We start from the raw sequence: 20,694 nt of genomic DNA, 5'->3' as shown, positions 1-20,694 counted from the left end.
CTTCTTGCGCATGCGCACTTGGCACCCGGCTGTCATGCCCACACTACAGAAGCCGGGAAGACCGCACGCCGCTGGATAGAGGAACAGGTAAGGTCCCGCTGCAGAGCTGAGCGGCCGGCCCGGTATTCTGACACAGCCGCGGTGGAAATACCGGACCGGCCGTTCCATATTCGCTCCATAAGACGCACTGACATTTCCCCCCCAGTTTTGGGGAAGAAAAAGTGCGTCTTATACGGTGAAAAATACGGTATATTAGAAACGAAATATTAAGAAATACTATTTGTCCAATCCTGCAACTGTCAAAGTAGTACTGCTCCTGCAAGTATGGCTTAAGTCACCAGTCACACCGCTGCGATTGAAAATCGCTCGTCTTGTGTGCGATTTCTGAAGACTTTATTGCGACTTGTGAAGATTTTCAATGATTTCTTGCTATTTGCATTAAATTCTATGTATGTGAAAATCGCAGTAAACTGCAGAAAATGCAGTGCAAGGACTACTTTAGAAATCATGCAAATTGCACGTTAAGACACAGGCATTCACATTCATCAGGTGCGATTTCAATTTGCAAACCGCACCGGTATGACCGGGCAACTAAATGTACAATCAAACAAATCTGTTTTTAAACCATCAACATATTGCACCAGCTATATGCTCTTTGTGCTTCTGTCTTCCTCTAGTTCAGAAGAAATCCACCTACACTGAGCAGCGGTTATGTCTGTGCAGCCGCTGTGTCCCAACTGATATCAATAGGACTGCCTGCATAGGGGTGCACAAATACCTGTGTATCCCTATGTGGGTAAACATGGCCCTGCATGGACAGAGTATAATACACGCCATGTAAATGAGGCCTTCATGCTTGTGATTATGGTACGGTGTCCAAACTGAGGTGTTATTGTATCTAATGCAAGATTATTTGTTACTTAGATTGCGATTGCCTTTTCACTATGACAGTAACAAACAGGCGCATAAGGTTTGCCAGGACAAGTTAAGTGTCTGAATTTCCACGACAAATAGTTTGAACTTAAGAATGCAGGTAACATTACTCACTCCATGCCCCTGACAAAATTGTGGAACAAAAGAAAAGTGAAGGTGGGGGGAATATTAAAGCGGAGTTCCACTTTAAGCCTTTGTCCCCCTACTCCCCATTAAGGATTGGCACCTTTGGGGAGCAGGTACCCGAATCTGACAGGTACCCGCTCCCACTTCCATTGCGATTGCCTAGGCTATCGTAAGCGGAAGTTGTCCTCCCTCCCCATAGTCTTCTGGGATACGTGACAGGTCCCAGAAGACTACAGGGCCATTCACAAAGCGCATCACTTCTCGCGCGTGCACAGTGGCCACCCGGCTGTGAAGCCGCAAGCTGTCACAGCCGGGTGCCCACAATAAAGATGCCGGCGCCAGGGAGAGAAGACAGCCGGTGAAATCAGCGTTGGTGAGGACACCGCTGGACCGAGGGACAGGTAAGTGGCTGTATTTTAAAAGTCAGCAGCTACAGTTTTTGTAACTGCTGACTTTTTTTTTTTTTTCAGCTGGAACTCCGCTTTAAGTGCTTTCTGTGACCTTGCTGTCTGGACTGGGAGACAGAAGTAAGTAGAAAGAGGGAAACCCTTCAATACAGAGGGAAATGTCTCAACTAGCTGCAGACACATCGAAAGACTCCAAGGAGGGTTCAGATTTGGTCAAAGTGGAGGGAGCTTTGAAGAGGATCTGTAGAGTGAATGAGTTCCCCTGACACTATCAAAGGTAAAGCTTAATTAAACCCTTTGATTTAACGGTTTCCCAAAGCAGTTATAGTCAAGACATGCCGGTAAATAATACTGTTGCAGTTGTGTGTGCTCTCAACTGAATTGTCAAGCCATCAAATGGCTTGTGTCCTAACTGATCTCATAAGTAGCACCCTGGCAACTGCAGATCTTACAGAAGCAAAGATGTCAGGTTCCTTGGCTGGAAAAGAGAAGAGAGGTTTTAGTTCCAGTTAAATGTCACAAATAGTGCAAGCAAAACTCAGTCCGCTTAGGGGAGTTGCCAGTTAAAGCAAGGTGATCCGTCCACTTTCAGACATCTTGCCATTATTAGGGCTGGTTTACACCTATGTGTGTTGAAATCTGCTGCAGGAAAAAAAAAAGTCCCTAACCCTTTCCAAAAATGCAGCTGTTGAAAACACATAGATATGAACGTGTCCCATAGGAAACCATGTTAAATGGACTGTAGTGAGTTTCTGCAAAAAGGCAAAAACCACTAAAAATCACATAAGTGAACCATGCCTTAGCAAAAGTCACATAAGACAAACAGCAGGTGGTGCCGTTTAGGAGAACAAATGCTATCGCAAAATGCTACATCTCTCTGAAGTGGGCTACTGTCAAATAGGTCTTTGCAGGGGTGCCGAGGCATTTATCCACTGCGGGCTACTCCAGCTCAGAATAACCACACATGTAGCAGACAGCATAAGCAATAATAGGCCTGAGATTGCTGGATTCTGCACCTGCCTATTTCCTAAAATTGAGGACCCAGGAATTTCTCAGAAAAGACAGATCCTGCAGTAGGGCCAAACGTCCTAAGCAAAATGTCAGCAGCAGGCACTAAAAATGGTCAAGAACAGTCTGTACATGGCCATAGCAGCACATAAAAATGAGGTTGCCAAAAGTAAGAACAATGATAGGTATAGTAAAAGCAGAGCAAAGCCACCCACTGAACTGCTAATGTCTTCAGAATCAGCCAGGGAACTGGGTTTAGTGACTATGGAACCTAGACAGATCTGATATGGTGAATCTGCAGGATCAAACCGGACATGACACAGGGTGCCATAGTCTCAGCAATGCAAACACTATCCAGGTAGACCACTGCAAAGGCAGTCATGTGCATTCTATCACAGTGAAAGGTCTAATTTTCTGGTATCCAGGATGACAGGGTTTACTGGTTGACTGCAGAGACAATCCAGAATATCAACATTTGGCATGAAACAAAAATGTAGAAAAAGATTCAGAGTCATCCTACCTCCTTAGGACACTACCCTAAACTGATAGAGCAGGAAGAGGGGGCCAGCCACTGGAAGGAACTAGCCCATTTTTAGTTTTTACCTTGTGTCCAATAGTCTTGTAACTGGATTTAGAGTCATATGTACTGTGCAGTCATAAAATGGAAAGAAGAACCGAGAAAAAGTGCTTTCAAGCCCATGAAGAGTTGTAAATGACATTTAATTTGCACCCAAGGTTAATGATACACTTTGATCCAAGACTTTGGTCAGTCCAAGATTTGGACACCCAACAAATGTTGGGTTTCTGGTATTTCTGCAAGACCATAGAGAGTTCTACATCTTCTTACAAAAGCTGGAGTGCTGCAGAGGACCTACAAAAGGAAGAAACGCTTTGCAGAATATCCCCACAGGTACACAAATTAAATAAGCCGTAGGTCTGGTCCAGTCAAATAATCTTTAAAGTATTATTGACAGTAGAATATTTATTGGTATTTGGTCCCAAGCTGGGAAGGTCTGGAGTGGGGGAATGCAGATTTAACCACTTGAGCTCTGGATGGTTTTCATGACCAGGCCAATTTTTCCTGATTAAGCACTGCGCTATTTTAACTAGTAATTGCGCAGCCATGCAGACAAAATTTCTACTATTTCACACAAGTAGAGCTTTCTTTTGGTAGTATTTGATCACCGCTGGTTTTTTTTATTTTTTTGCGATATAAACAAAAAAAACTGGAAAAAAAAAACTGAAGAAAAAAAAAACAAATAAAAAACAAAAAAACTTATTTTTTACTTTAAAACCTATTCAATAAAAAATTTAAAGACATGTATTCATACATTTTGGACAAAAATGTATTCTGCTACTTGTCTATGGTAAAGAAATAAAAAAAAAAAAAAAAAAAGGTACATTGATTGGTTTGCGTGAAAGTTATAGTATCTACAAACACTGGTATATTTATTGAATTTTTTTTTTAGACTACTAATGATGGTGATTACCGACTTATAATGGGACTGCAATAGTGCGGAGGGCAATCTGACACTAACGGACTCTCACTGTACTAATGACCCTGGCTGGGAAGAGGTTATCATCTAGGGCAATAAAGGGGTTAAATGTGTGCCTATCAATGTGTAATGCGTGTATTATGTGCTGCTTTTACTAAAAGATCTCTTTGTTTCTTATCCCTGCTTTGCACCGTAAACACGAAAGCAGGCAATGATGTAGCAGTACGTTGCTTTGCCTGCATGGGCCATTCATCTGCGGTATATTGTGGGAGGGTAGTCCTTAAGTAATCAAACAAAACTCATTGATGCAGAGCAAAAAATTCCAGGTGCCTGTACATCAGACAGCCGTTTTCACGCAAGGTTTTTCCCCACTTGATATGAGGTACCCCAGGCTTTTTAGGCAAGCTCTTTACCTTCAGGTTCACTTTGAGTATAGAAAAATACACTTTGTAACCAAAGGGTCGTTTTACACAAATGATTTAAGAACTCTGTATTATAAAGTATTTACAGCAATTATACCCTAGCTGAGTACACCATCAGACTGGGTTTTTAGCAGTCTATGCTTGTGGCATTCTGTGAAATGGCTGGGTCCCAAGGAAATACAACAGGGACAAATCCAAAAGTAGCTTTCCGCTTCTGACTTTTTTTTATCACGGATGAACTAATACCCCAATTAACAACTGTGTTCCAATAAAGGTTTTGAAGATATCAACTTTTTACAAGTTGATTACTATCTTGATCCGTTTTTTAAATGTTCTGGCTTGACAAAACAAAAAGGGCACGGAGTTCCTCTTTCAGACACTTCTATAGATGTGGTCTGCTGTTTCCAAGAACAGTAAAAAAAAAAAAAAAATTAAAAAGGTAATGAGAAATTATACCTCTATCGGATGGCTGTTATCCAGTGCATCCAGTTCTTGAGCACGAGTATAATCCGCAGAGACAAACTGTGTCCATATGTCATATTCTGGGAAGCAGTGGTCCACACAGAGGTATTCAATCCAGGAAGCAAAGCCTTCATTCAGCCATAAATGGGTCCACCATTCCTGCCAAAATAAGTTAAAATATAAGAAATGTTAAATAATCACTTGAATCTTTGCCTGCTGCCCAAAAACTTCTCAATGACATGCAATACTGTCCATGTAAGGTGCATATCACAGAGGAAGGTGAAGATGCCACTGAGGATTTTAAAGGAAAGGGCTCATAAAAATATAGATTTAAAAATAAATCTCCAACTCCACCAAGTCCTTTGCAAATTCCTTCTCTTCAGAACTGAAAATACATTAACAGCACAGTGGTTAGCACTTCTGCCTGGCAGCACTTGGGTTGTCGGTGCACACCTTTTCTAGACATAAACATCAATAAAAAACCAGTAAGTGTGGACTGTACACTAGGCTTCCTACAAAATCTACAACTGGAAATACAATACTAAAGTCAATCAGCAGCTTCCCCAAACCCCTAATATAGAGTATACCATATGACCAATACCTCCGTTTGGAGGAACAGTGCTAAGGAGGCCATGGCAGAGCACAAGAGCAAATCAGATAACAAATCTGTAAAAGAGGGATGCAGAAGCAAGCTTGTGGCCTATGCAATCAGTCAGCAAACAACAAAGTGGTTTGGGCCCTAAAATCTTGCATCCAGGGGACTCAGGAGGATGGTACAGACTCTAAGAGCAGAGGATAACCCGATTTCAGGCTGCAGACATCAGTATCATAAGTAGGCGCACTACAAGCAGCCCTGTCACCATTAGTAGAATGTGAGCTAGGGGGCTCCAAGAACAGTGGGGACTGTCCTCCTCTCTGCACCCCCATGTCAAGAATCAGACATGCTACAACCTCATGACAGTAAGGCAACATGTAGGCTACCAGTAGGAGGCAAGGCTCAGGTACTAACAAAAGTCAGTTAGTAGCAGGTGAGTGTTGGATGGCCAGAGGTGACCGAAGTCACTGTAGGCAGCCAGCAGTTCCATGTTCCTATTTGTAAGTGGAAGCGCCAATAGGGAGATGCTTCCTCAATGCTGAATGGTGGGAAAGAAAGATCAAAACATGATACTCCAAGCAGCAGATTAACCAGCTGTAGATCTTGGATATACATTGTAAGTCTAAATGATCAGTGGTACCTTTTTTTATGAGAGGATCAAGCGAGCGGCATTCCTGGTGGCACTGCTTGAGAAGGAGGAGCCAGGAGTGCCAGTAGGGACCTGAAAAGAAGAGGATATGGGCTGCTCTATGCAAAATCACTGCACCATGCCCAGAGTACCCCACATCTCTAACATATCATGCTGAAGATGTTGGCGTAAAGGACCCAATCCCCTTGGTCCCGGTGATAACAGCTAGGATAATCCTGCCTTCCAACTGTCCACCCCTGGGATGTGGACAGTAGAGACTGCTGGACAATGTCTTTTCGTCCATGAGATGATCCGGCTGCTTCCTTCAAGATTGCATGACTCCTGGTACCCCTTTGGTGATTGAAGTAGGCCACAGACATGGCATTGTCTGACTGAACCCTGCCCGGGTGTCCCTGAACAAGGGGGTTCCGATGGTGAAGAGTAATTTTTAACGTTTGAGCTCCAAGATGTTAATGGGGAGCCTGGTGACTATGTTCCTTGAACCATGAGGGATTGGAACACTCCTAAACCAACCTTAAAGCAGAGTTACAGTAATTTTTGTGTTTATTAAAAGTCAACAACTACAAAAACTGCTGACTTTTAACACTCACCTGTCTTGGGGTCCAGTGATGTCCTCACCCCTGCTGTCCCTTCCCTCCCACTTCTCTCCCCAGCGCCGGCATCTCAACTGTGGGCACTCAGCTTTGACAGCTTGCGTCTTCACAGCCAGGTGCCCACTGCGCATATGCTAGTCGTGCTGCGCATCCTGATTGGTCCAGCAGTCGCTTCACTAGTCCCAGAAGACTGTGGGAGGAAGGAGGGGGGCCGAACTTCCGGCTCACTTCACCATGGCGAACTGAGCAAGAAGTGGGAGAGGGTACATGTCAAAACCAGGTATCTGCTCCCCCCTCACCCCCAAAAAGTGCCAAATATGACAGTGGAGGGAGGGAAGAGGCAAACCAGCGGGAACTTCCACTTTTGAGTGGAACGCCGCTTTAAAGATTGGCATCTGTCGTTTTCACTTTGCAGTGATATGGCAGGAAGGACTTTCCTATTGCAAGGGTTGGGTTGGAAATCCAACAGGCTAGAGGGTACCTGGCCTGGCTGGACAGGAGCATGGGTTGCAATACTGTGAAGATTGAGTAGAAGCCTTTGAACCGGTCCTCTAGAGGTACTGGAACAACTACTCCCTGAGACAAGAGATGGTTCTGGGCATTTTACAAATATGACTGTACCTGGGCGGACTTTAGATGGTGATTTGAAAGAAGAAAGCAGTGAGGGAGTAGACTTCTGAACTTTATTTTGTACCCTTCTGAAACCATCATTTGAACCCACAGATTTGACACGTCTGTGACCCAGAGATTGGCAAACTGTAACAGACGTTCCTCCACTCCTAGAAGTGATAGAACCCCTTCATTGGGAAAAGGGCTTTGAGGAAAACTTGGCTTTGTATGCCAAGTGTTACACCAAAACGAAGGGCTGAACTTGAGCTTGGAAGTAGAAGCCTGGGTAGAATGTTGAAGTGCTCTGTGTTTAGAGGAGGTATAGGCTTCAGAGGAGGAAGCCTTTGAAATTTTCCTCTTTGGAAAAAGCACCTTTCCTCCTCTGTGAAATCTTGAATTTGTCAGTGCTGATTTACATATATGCGGATGGATGCGATTTGAACCGCAACCAATCTGCATGACATGTGAAATAACATTGCTTCCTATGGTGCTTGTTCACATATATATGCTGCACAGGCAGTGTGGATTGAAAAAAAGTCATGTCTGATTTCTGAGCAGTGCGGTCTGGCTCAGGTGTGGATTACAGGCCATTGACTTCTATGGGAACCGTTTCTAATCTGCACATGTCATCAGTTGGGAACCGGATAAAATCCTGACCTGAACCTGATCCAAACCTGTCCTGAACCTGATCCAAACCTGTCCTGAACCTGATGTAAATCTGACCTGATCAATTAGCTGTGAAACTTGAGCTTCAATCTGCACCGCACATGTGTGAATCAGCACTCAAATGCCTCACCAAACAGATGTTCCCTTTCAAAAAAAGCATACATGTGAGCTGTCTTTTGCAGGCTGCTTCAACTGAACCATAAGCCTCTGCACATGGGAATGGAAATTGAAGCCATTATGGAGATGTGTCATAACCTGTTCTAGTACATCAATACAATAAAAGCAATGCAGAAGCCAACGGCTGTAGTTGCTCATTCAAAGTACAGTCCTGGAAGACAGGATCATGTTGGATGTTCATTGTCCTAGTCACGTTAGCTGAAGACTTTGCCAGGCCATCATCGTAGAGATGAATGGTTGTAGGGCTGGGCCTGCAGGAGTAAAGAGCCTTTAAGAGCATCTCAAACTTTCTATAAGCAGAATCTTTGAAAAAAGGAACATTCTCAATTTGAACATTGAAATGTTTAAGACTGAGTTAGCAAAGTCTATCACCAGAACAGACCATCTCTTAATGAACTTTCTCTCCCACTGGATAAAATTTAAATTATTTTTGGTGGGGTAAAAATATTCTGGGTTGACCCAATCATGATTTGCCCATTCTGTTTAGGAAGGGGGCATTTTTTTTCCTATTTGTACCCAAAGGGGCATGCGGAGATGGAGGAGATTCATGTGCGACAATGCCAAGACTTTTGTGTACAAGCAGAAGTGAGCTAATCAACATTTGCAAGCATAAGCTTGATGGTGAGAAATTGTTCGTAGCATCCTCTAGCATCAACGCCAAGTCCTCTTCATTCCCTTCTATGTCTGCCTCTTTCAGGCCAGTCATATGGAGATTCGACTCAAGTAGAGATGGTGGAGATGAAGAAGCCTCGCGGTTTTGAGACCTGGATAGTGATGGCTGTATTAAAGCCATTTAAGTTGTTCAAGTAATTGTGACACTGTTACATAAAAATAGAAAAATCAACTACAATACAGATGTTAGGCAGGAGCCGACCAGAGTTAGGCTGAGGACCGTACGTAATGCTGATCTGCTCCCTGTTGCTTTTGGCAGATGGATCGCTAGGGAGGGGGTCAAAATATCGGCTCTCTCGCTACTGGAGGACACCTCACATTACCCAGTATCCTCTATATAAAGGTAATTTCGGTTTTAGATGTATCCGTCTTGGAGGTCCATTCTGAAGGAAGAAGCCCTATGAAGTGTATTCAGTCTATTGGGTGGTTCCAGGAAACATACAGCGCTTTTTGATCTCTCTCTTGGGGGGGGGGGGTCAAAACTTTCCGTCAAGGGACAGTGTGTTTGGGGTGGTTGGTGAAGGATTTCTCCCTCTGCTGTTTTCTCTGGGCACTTATATGGGATCTCTGCTAGATCTTTGATGTTGGATTTATTTGCACGCAAGCTTTACATTTTATGTAAAATCGACCCATAATGGCAATTGCAAATAAATTATTAAATGTGAAATAGTCTATCTATAGCCACCATGTTTTCTTTTGGAAAACAAAAAAAAAAACAAACAAAAAGACATGCTTACCATGGTGACTAGATTACCGAACCACTGGTGTGCCAGTTCATGACCAACAACTAGTGCCACCCACTGTCGGGAGGAAGAGCAAGAGTTCTTGGGATCAATAAGCAGAGCCGTCTCCCTACATTCAAGAGAAAAAAATAGCTTCAATACATTACACAAAAATAGACTACTATGGGCCAGTAAAACAGAACGACTTTAGACCAGTGGGATGCTAGACCTTCTCTACATTAGGAAATCCAGCATGTACAAATTGGAGTTGGTTACCTAATCTTGAAAAACCCTTGATGTGAGCAAATTACTAGTACCCCTAAAGTGAGCAAAAAAAATTAAAAATACACTATTAGGATTTATTTACTATAAAAAGCAAAACGTTTCCCCCAATGTTGAATACCAGAAGATGAAAAACCAAAGTTTCAAAATCTCTCTTCGATATAATTTGCTAAGGGACATCATACAATTGTAACAATCACTTGCAAATAATATATACACTGATGTATGTTGGTAAGCATTAAAGGAGAAGTACAGCTAAAGCGCTTTTATCTGTACTTCTGTTGATCACAGGAATGCAGTTTGTTCTGCACTCCTGTGACTCGGTTTCAGCTGACAGTGGGCTGATGCTCTCTGTCAGCTGATGTCATTCAGCAGCTCCAGGCTGGGGAAAGATCCCGACTTTAAAGTTGGGATCCATCCCAGAGTCTGGAGCGGCACCTGGCTTGGCCTTTCAGCGATCTGCTGAGAGCCTGAGCCAGCTGCACCCTCTGACTCACAGTCGCCGAGCTCAGAGCAGCTGTGAGAACTCAGCGGCCATGTGAGTCGCTGAGTTCTCACACTTCGAGCCGGTGGGGGACATGTAGCATCAGATCAATGCTGCAACCACCTAGGTAAGTATAATGGGGGGGTGATACCTTTTCAGGTGCGCTCCACTCTTTAGGATCCAGTAATCAAACTTATTACCATAAATTTGCAGGGCAGAGGAAGAGCACCAACTGTTATTAAAGTACCCTCTTAGACCACTAATGCTCAACCTACATTCTTTTGGCACTTATTGTGTGCCCCTAGGGCCCCTGCAGACAGTAGCCTGTGTTTACTTTCCTTAAGTGCTTACTGAGGACAGTGAAGGAATAATATTCTCTAGACCAGGTTTCAAAAGTTAAAGCGGAGCTCCAGCTGAGGAAAAAAAAAAATAGAAGTCAGCAGCTACAAAAACTGTACTGACTTTTAAAATACAGACACTTACCTATCCCTTGGTATAGCAGTATCCTCACCACGGCTGGTTTCACCAGCCGTCTTCTCTTCCCAGCGCCGGTATCTTCAGTGTGGGCACCTGGCTGTGACATCTTGCAGCTTCATAGCCGGGTGCCTGCTGCGCATGTGCGAGAATAGCTGCGCTTTGAGAATGGCCCTGTAGTCTTCTGGGACCTGTCACATATCCCAGAAGACTACAGGGAGGGAGGTGGGAGCATAACTTCCTTTTCCGATTCCCTAGGCAATCGCAGTGGAAGTGAGAGCGGGTACCTGTCAAATTTGGGTACCCACCTCCCCAAAGGTGCCAATCCTTAATGGGGAACAAAGGCTTAAAGCGGAACTTCCCCTTTTGGGTGGAGCTCCACTTTAAAGGGCCTTGTTTATTTCTTTTAGAAAGTATCCTGAGGAATATTTTCAAAGGTGACAAGTAATCTTAAGAGGGATGTAAAGAGAATGAATTGAATGGATTTGTAAAAAGGACTGTAACAACCGCAATCTCTAAAGTCATGTAGTGCGTCTCTAGTCTGTGACTATCTCCTAAAGTATACCCCCTGTTTCTAACTGCCATAGCACGTCTGCAGTCTCTGACAATCTCCCGCTGCATGTCTGTAGTCATGGACAGTTTTTTTTAGCATTACATTCACTAAAGATAACGTGAAGTCCTTTTGTAATGTTAGGGACCATAAATAAGACCCCCCCTTAACAATCGAGTTGATAATCACTGCCATAGACATCTTGAAGTCCGAACCAGCCTAAAACAGCCAATATGGGAAAAAATTTTAGGGCTCTTTCACCAGATGCAATTTCATGCAGTTTGCTGTATTTTGAAAATTAAGCATTGCATTTGGAAGATATCCTCCATGATCCTGTTTTGTAACACCCTACAACTAAAAAATGGCAGCAACTTAGATCAGTTTATAACCAGTGGCAGAAAAATTGTACATGGGGTGGGACAAAACAATGAACCTAAAATGTTGAAAACATTCAAGCAGTATTATTATACAGGATTTATGTAGAGCCAACAGTTTGCTCAGAGCTTTACAATATAATGGGAGACAATAAAGCAGCGAAACAGCTCAATACAAGAGGGAAAGGAGGGCCCTGCTCCTTGGAGCTTACAATCCATTAAACCCAAAAACAAAAATGTAACATGTGGCTGCATTTTCTTGTTTCTTTCTAGGTTTATTTCTCTTTATTTCACCTGCTGATCTGGCCCGTAACAAACATCCTGTCTTAAGGTGTTTGCATTCTGGATGAAGGTAATGCTAGACAGATTTAGATGAACTTTACTAATTGAAACTGAAATCCAGCTAACACTTAGGCTGGGTTCACACATATGCAGTGCGGTGTATATCGCATGTGAGTCGCACAGTAACTGCACTCCTGTGCAAATCACATGCAAATTGTGTGCGGTGCGATTGGAGCCATACATGTTGTATGGCTCCAAACGCACTGCATCCACACCAAAAGGGTGTGGGGCCCTTTTTTTGGTCCGCACTAGAATCTGATCGCATGGGTATTCACACCCATGCGATCTGATTCTGCACATCGCACTGCATTTTGTGGACTGATTTCAGGGTGTTGTTAACGCAGTGTTTCTCAACTCCAGTCCTCATGGACCCCCAACAGGTCATGTTTTCAGGATTTCCATTATTTTGCACAGGTGATTTGATCAGTTTCACTACCTTAGTAATTACCACAGCTGTTTCATCTGAGGGAAATCCTGAAAACATGACCTGTTGGGGGTCCATGAGGACTGGAGTTGAGAAACACTGTGTTAACTTAACATACACACCCACAGCAGTTCGCATGAACAGGGTGCGATTCTGATGTGGTGCAGATTTTGCACAGAAAACTCTGCAAATCCTGCAGCGCATCAGTGTGAGCACAGGCTTAAACAGTTACATTTTTTTTTCCTCTTGCATGTGTGCCATTTACTGATTTCTATTTTATCACTGTATGACCAGTGTCCTTGCTTAGTAGTAGTAGTGTGTTGCGCACAAGTTGTGCATTTGTTTGTTAAAAAAAACCCTAAATGTTCAAAAATGAAATAAAAAAGATCTGACTTGAGTTGAGGTATCTGCATTTGTGAACTTTTGCACACATTTGCATTTTTAGGCAGACATCTAAATACCAATGTCAGGATACCTATGAACAGTGTGATACTTTATTATACAGAAACACAAGGCAAAAAACAAAAGAAAAATGAAAAAAAAAAAAAATACAGAGAAAGCCTACATGGGGGAAGGTTTCTTTTGCAAGAGGTATGCTTAAGAATGGTTGTATTTTGTTCAAGGTTAACAATCTCTCTGTTGGTTATGGACTAATCAAGTGCTTGTTTTGTCTGTTTACTCTACCCCAGCTGAAACAGCTGTAGGTATGTGTTGGCTATTGCTTACTCCATCACACAAATATTCAGCTTGTCATCTGTCAGATCCTTGTATCAAAAATAATAATCTGATTTATATGGTTAAAAAGATCAATTTCTATCACATCATGATCAGTCTTACGAGAGCCATACATGGATCGAAATTCATTCGGTTCAGCAGGGACAGCCAAATTTTGAGCTATTTATGAGCGGAGAGATTGTACAGAAGTCAGTCTACTGAATGACTTCTGTACAACTGCCCCGTCGGATCTTCTCCACTCGATCAGCACTGCACACTAGAATCTGCAGCGCCAATCAGTGCATTCTGACAGTGGGGAAGCCTCACCGCTGTCTGAGCACAATAACTCAGCGGAAGGATTCCCCCATCAATCTTAAATGTGTGAATACGGGAACAGAGTCAGTTTTTTGTTCAACCTACTAGTTGAACAAAGAAAACTGAATTATCTACAGTATGGGCTGCCTTTAGCTTTCTAATACGCCAAAAGCAACACTCTCCCCAACACTCCACAAGTCTTCACGAAACATCTGATGTCAAACCGCAGCCATATAGAAAGCCATATGCTATATAAGGACCTGAAATAAAAATAAATAAAAATATACAACCCCTGGCAAAAAGTATGGAATTACCACTCTTGGAAAATGTTCATTCAACTGTTTAATTGTGTAGGAAAAAAAAAAAAAAAACTAGTCACAGACATGCCTAAAAACTATTTTCATTTAACACTCCAACCTTCTGGCTTTAAAAACACTTAAAATAAAAGAAAGAAAACTGTATCCAGTTGCAACTGTTTTTGCAGATCAAACAGAGGAAAAACATATGGAATCACTCAATTCTGAGAAATTATAGAATTGCGAAAAAACCCCGCCAAAAAAAAAAAAAAAAAAACCACACACACCAGTACACCACTAGTACTTTGTTGCACCAACTCTGGCTTTTATAACAGCTTGAATTCGCTAAAGCATGGATTTAACGATCGACAAACCATATATTTCATCAATCTGGCTCCAACTTTCTCTTATTGCAGTTGCCAGATCAGCTTTGCAGGTTGGAGCTTTTGTCATGGGCCATTTTCTATCATTTCCACCATAGATTTTCAATTGGATTGAGGTCCAGACTATTTGCAGACCATGCCATTGACATATGTGTTTCTTGAAGGAAAGCTTTCACGGTTCTTGCCCTATGGCAAGATGCATTATCATCCTGAAGAATGATGTCATCATCACCAAACATCCTTTTTAATTGACAGAGTAAGTAAAGAGTCCAAAATCACAATATAAACTTGTGCATTTATTGAAGATTTAATGACTGCCATCTCCCCCGTACCTTTACTTCACATGCAACTCCATATCATCAATGATTGTGTACATTTGCATGTTTTCTTCAGGCAATCGTCTTTGTACATTTGTACAAAAAGTTCCAGCATAATCACCCTGCGCAATGCAGATTCGTGATTCATCACTGAATATCACTTTCATCCAGCCATAAACAGTCCATGATTGCTTTTCTTTAGCTCACTGTAACTTGCTTTTTTCTGTTTAGGTTTTAATGATGGTTTTCATTTGGCTTTTTCTGTATGTAAATCCTGTTGCCTTTAGGCGATACCTTAAAGTTCTGTTACAGACATTGACTCCGGTTTCTACCCATTTGTTCCTCATTTGTTTTGTTGTACGTTTTCTGTTTTCAAGGCATATTGCTTTAAGTTCTCCATCTTGACACTTTGATGTCTTCCTTGGTCTACCAGTATGCTTCCCTTTTACAACCTTCCCAATTGATGTGTGCTTGGTCCAGATTTTAGACACAGCTGACTGGGAACACCCAACACCTTTGCAACATTCCGTGATGATTTCCTTCTAGAAGTTTTATAATCCTCTCCTTTGTTTCAACTTGACATCTCTTGTTTTGGAGCCATGATTCATGTCAATCAGCTTGGTGCAACAGCTCATCAAGGTGTGCAAGCACTCTAACTGCAGACTATATAGATGTAATCTGAAGCAGATGTTTTAGAATTGCAAAGTACATGATGATTCCATAATATTTTCCTCAGAATTGAGTGATACCATATTTTTTTCCTCCGCTTGATCAGCAAAAACAGTTGCAACTGACTAGTTTCTTTAATTTTTTTTTTGCTTAAGTGTTTCTTAAAGCCAGAAGGTTGGAATGTTAAACGATATAGTTTTGAGGCATGTCTGATTGTTTGTTTTTTTTTTTTTCTACACAACTGAATGAACATTTTCCAAGAGTGGTGATTCCGTACTTTTTGCCAGGGCTTGTACATACCTTTCTCTTAATATACAAAGATCTAAACCAGCAATGGGCAAACTACGGTCCGGCGGACCTTTTAATCCGGCCCGTGGAGCGTGATACTGTCAGGATGGCTGTCAGGATTGTGTGTAGGCGGGGCAGCGTGACGAACGTGAGGGGAGCTAGGCTCCTCTCACAGTCCGCCCTGAAGACCGGAACGGCGCGGGAACACGGCGAGAGGAACGCGCGGAGCAAAGGTAAGTGAATTGACACAGGGGGGACTTGGCTTACTACTTGGGGTGGAATAGTACTATGGGGGATGAAATACTATATGGGGGATGAATTACTATATGGGGGATGAATAACTATGGGGGATGAATTACTATATGGGGGATGAATTACTATGGGGGATGAATTACTATGGGGGATGAATTACTATGGGGGATGAATTACTATATGGGGGATTAATTACTATGCTTACTATGGGGGAATATTACTATAATATTACTATACTTACTATGGATGACACATACACATCATTCATCTACTCTTGGTCCGGCCCCCGGGTCCAATATATGAACCCATTGCGGCCCTCAAGTCAAAATGTTTGCCCACCCCTGATCTAAACATTGCTTGTGATAATCAGGGTATAATTAACAAAAGGGTAGCAACAAGCTTTTGGACATGGTGCGATTTAGTCTCAGGAAACAATCTCACAAGAACAAGCAATTTAAGCTTACTGGAATAAGTGAAGATAAATCGGACATTAAAGAGTTAACAACTACAGAGCTTTTAGTAAACCAAGATCACAGAAGAGGACAGGGAAGCAACATATGTACCTGTATGTGACCAGGCCCCAGTTTTCCATGGCTCCTGTGAAAAACAAACAAAGTAAGGAAGAGAAGCAGAGCAGGGGATAGGGTGTCGCCTGTACAACAGGCCAGTTAGTAGAACTTTACCAGCTGCAAAGTCTGCAATGGCGATGAGGTCAATCTTGGGAAGTGGGTAGGGCACATTGAAGTAATCCTTATAGAAAGGCAGAGTTTTAGCAGCAACCTGAAGGAGCAATACACATAAGTGGTTGGTGGGGAATGAATTCGTAACACAATCAAATCAGCAGACCCAAAAACAGAACCTACCTCCAAAGCAAACTTTCCCTGTTCCGCTTTTCCAACTGGAGTGTAAACACGGACCAGGATTCCATCTGTAGAACGTGTTTCCACAAAGTCGTACTCTCCCACCACGAAGGCCAAAAGGTAGGTTGACATTATTGGCGTGCGAGCAAATTTGACTTCCACCAAGTTATTGTCATCAGGGTATGGCTTGCGCTCAGTTAGATTCTACAGAACAGAGTACAAAATTTGAGCAAGAAAGTAAACATCTTGAAAAACAAAACAATGTTAAAATGTCTGTAGGGAGAAAGATAGCAATCAGGTGGCCAGAACAGAATCTTGCTAAAGGCAGCAATCTTAAAAAAAACAGCATGAAAAATGTTTCTTAAAGTGTACCTGTGCCCAGACTACGCTCGCTAAAGTATTCACATGTTCTGAACAAGTCATAAAAACTAGGCCTCACTTACCTCTGTAGCTATAGGCATTGTGAACAAAACATATCTTCAAATTTCACAACAGAGGCACTATTTCTATTGCACCACAATCTTGGTAGCCTATCTGCCTTTTAATGTAAACCAGCAGAGGATGTTTCCAAGCAGTAAGACATTGACAGAAACCAGACTAGAGGCTTTGCTGTGATCTTTCAGAATGAATTAAGGCAAGTTTAAAGCAGCTGGAGAGGTCAAAGGATAGCTTAAATGGGGGGAAGGGGGTGGGGATTTGTGCTAAGAGGGGGGATGGGGGGGCAGATTTGTGCTATGAGGGTTAATTTGAAGGGGGTTACAGATTTACGGTAAGAGGGGGATGTCTTGTGCTGAAAAGGGGATGGATTAATGCTGGGGGGAGGTGGGAGAGGGGTCCGTGCAGGTCGAAAGATTGCATTGAAGGAGGATTATACTGGTGGGAGGGGGATTTGTGCTGGGGAGGTGGAATTGGGAAGGGGAGGGATTTGTGCTAGGTGGTTAATTTCAAAAGAAGGGGGGGTTCAAATTTGCGGTAAGAGGAGGTGTAGATTTGGGCTATAAGGGTTAATTTGAAGGGGGTTACAGATTTACGGTAAGAGGGGGGATTGACTTGTGCTGAAAGGGGAGAGGTGGGAGAGGGGTCCGTGCAGGTCGAAAGATTGCGTTGACGGAGGATTATACTTGGGGATAATTGGAAAGGAGAGGGTTCTTCGGAGTTTGGGAGCAGAGAGAATTTGTGCTGGGATGAGGTGGAGGATTTGTGTTGGGAAAGGGTACAATTTCTACTGTGGGGAATTAAGGATTTGTGTTAGGGTGGTGGAACATGGAGGAAAGATTTGTTGCAAGGCAGGGAAATTGGAAGGGGGTGAGAGAGAATTAGTGTTAGGATGGATTTGTCCTGGGGGTGGGGATTCAAAAAGGAGACAACTTGTGCTGAGAAGAGAGAAGACTCTAGCATGATTTGGGGAGGTGGTTCATTTTACAATGGGGTGCCTCGGAATTTTGCACACTTTTAAAGGGTGTCCTGACCAAACAAAGCTGGTAAATGCTGGTTTAGCACACAACCATAGATAGTTGCAATGGTCAAATTTGGATAAGTACACGCTATCGAAGGTTCTGGTTAACAATAGTCCTTTAGGGATCTTTCCATCTGTTTAAGCCCTGATGGACAGTTTGGCCAAAAAAATGTGTTCGCTTGTGGTTTGAATTGTAACAAATGCGTATGGACTCATAAGGCAATCAATTGGTGGTGTTCTTTGTTTATCTCTCTGGATTGTGAGGGCAGCTGTCCAGAGATATTCCTGGTCTATAGTGGGGGCAGGAAAGTGGCTAGGACCTATGTTAATACTCTTGGGGCTTAAAGTCAGCCCGGGGAAGAGCCACAAATTTAAAGGGTAAGTTCATCTTTTATAATATGTTACACCCATGTTCAGGGTGTAACACATAACATGTTACTTTTGCAGCAGCCAACACTCCCCCCCAACCCTCCCTTTGAGACAGCTAGCGGGGATCTTCTCTCTGCACCCAATGTCCCAATTTTTTTTTTTAAATGTGGGCTTGTGAGACTCTGCCCACCCAGCTGTGTCATTCCCATACAAAGTTCTGTGAAGGAATGAACGACAAGTACTGACCGCCTTTGTGCGGCTGACGACTTGTGGTTCTCAATGAACTACCAGGGCACTGGTGAGCGCTCTAGGTAGTTCATTGATGCTTCCTGTCATTGTGTAACTACCTGCACGTACGAGGAGCGAGCAGACAGCACATAGTGACAGTCTGCAGGAGCCCAGCATTGCACCTACGATCTGCTGATTGCAGGTGCAAGGCTTTACAGGCTCCTATTGAAAAAAAATAAATAAATGCACATTTTTTTCACCTGCAAAAAGATAATCATTTATTAGTTTTTTCAAAGGCGAACTTATCCTTTAGACCTTGTGCGGGATGAGAACCTGTAGGCTTCACACTGTGCATCAGCCCAGATGCTGTGAAAGTATCAGAAAGTCCCAACAATGAACTTCTGTTCTTTGTCCCCTTTGCTTCTGATAGATATACAATTGAGGCATTTTTTTTTCAAAAGAAAAAAAAAATGTGTTGGTCATGCCAGAAATTTAGTGCGATCTTGTTTTGTATTAACCTCCCTAGCGGTATGATTATGTCCATATTTCTGTGCTCAAAGCGGTACATTTTTTTTGCATGGAAATATGTATTTTCTTTTATTGTAGGCCTGTAATTTTTAGGAATAACTCACTGAAATCTGTCTGAACAAGAGTCTAGTAAACATCCCGGGTATGTTAAAATTTGAAACACGAAATCATAAATTACAATTTAATAATCATAAAAAATAATATAATAATAAATTTAATATAATCAAACCAAAAACACTGAAATTTGAAATATAGCGCCAAGTTCGCACAACGCTGAGCAAAGTCGCAAAATCGTTTTCAGTGTCTGATGACGAATTTCCCCACGAATCATTATCACTCAATTCTGCAAGTGGTTCTGATTTACTATCGCTGTTCTCTAGCTGGTCTAAAACCGATTTTGACCTAAAGGGACACTTTTTGGACGCCATGGACGTTTCTCAGTTTCCAGGCAGAAAGAACAGTAAAAATGCAGGCAGGGCACAGGACAAAGCACTCGGGACAAAATGTATGTGAAATGGTTCTATGTGATTTTAGTGTATTTAGTGAATGTCACTTTTACAACTTTCAAATTCCCGCTGTTCTGTCCCCGTACATCCAGACGTCGCAGGGAACAGAAGACAGATGCCGCCATCGGCCGGAGGACATTGCCGGGGTCACTGCAGGAGGGACATCGTGGGAGCGCAGGACAAGGTAAGTGAAGAAGAGATCCCGATGCAGCGCTGCAGGATATTCCTGAATGTAGCTCGGGTTACCGCTTGTGGTGCAGAAACTTTACCCCGAGCTACACTCGGGATACCGCTAGGGAGGTTAAGCAGCATTACCAGTCCTGTCCAGTTCACCTGCTAACGACAGAACAGACACTCTCCTGCACATTTTGGAAATCAGGGGGAGGTGTTCTATAGTCCTAACACCTCCTGTTGTAGGGTGACAAGGCTACTCCATAAAGTAAAGTGAATAAGTGAGGTTACAGGTAGCACAAGCACGCATATTCTGCTGTTGGAGTCTATCAATCCCTTTTGTGTCAAACATGTTGCCAGACTAGAGAACGTTCAAGTGCACAAAAGCAACAAATGATGTCTCTTAAAGTGTTACAAAACCCACAACAGTAAAATCAGTCTGTATATGCAGTAAAGCATGCTTGTTATATTCACTGTGGAACCTAAGGGGTTAATCCTCTGCATTGTGTAAAAGGGCTTTTGATCCTGTCTTCTTTGGCCCTCCTCTTGTTGAAACGGCCACCTGATACAGACTGAATCCCTAGTCACATGAACATGCTCAGTCTGGTGTGTAGTGCTAGAGGGTTTTTTTTTTTCTTGGGAGAGTGCATGTGATCAGCACAGGGCCAATCAGAACTGTTCAGACAGAGGGTCAGGACTTTCACATCCTCCTAGAGCAGGGGTAGGCAACTGTGGCCTTCCAGCTGTTGTAGAACTACAAGTCCCATGAGGCATTGCAAAACTGACAGTTACAAGCATGACTCCCAAAGGCAGAGGCATGATGGGACTTGTATTTCAACAGCTGGAGGGCCACAGTTGCCCACCCCTGTCCTAGA

At 42.8% G+C, this 20,694-nt stretch overlaps 1 protein-coding gene across 1 annotated transcript in view; it reads right to left on the bottom strand.

The window, feature by feature from the left end:
- Positions 1–20,694, bottom strand: part of NPEPPS (aminopeptidase puromycin sensitive) — a 135,401-nt gene that overhangs the window by 39,413 nt on the left and 75,294 nt on the right. Inside the window, exons 6-10 of the mRNA XM_089674315.1 lie at positions 16,565–16,765; positions 16,385–16,481; positions 16,265–16,298; positions 9,553–9,667; positions 4,849–5,013 (exon numbers count right to left, since the gene is read on the bottom strand). Coding sequence (XP_089530441.1) covers positions 4,849–5,013; positions 9,553–9,667; positions 16,265–16,298; positions 16,385–16,481; positions 16,565–16,765 — 612 coding nt within the window. The remainder of the gene's footprint in view (positions 1–4,848; positions 5,014–9,552; positions 9,668–16,264; positions 16,299–16,384; positions 16,482–16,564; positions 16,766–20,694) is intronic.

Source organism: Staurois parvus, unplaced genomic scaffold (genome assembly GCF_062004578.1).
Source record: "Staurois parvus isolate SC_StPar_1 unplaced genomic scaffold, SC_StPar_1.0 ptg000151l, whole genome shotgun sequence".
Classification (NCBI taxonomy): domain Eukaryota; kingdom Metazoa; phylum Chordata; class Amphibia; order Anura; family Ranidae; genus Staurois; species Staurois parvus.
Note: the sequence above shows the minus strand (reverse complement) of the source record. Positions and strands in the feature narration are given on the sequence as shown.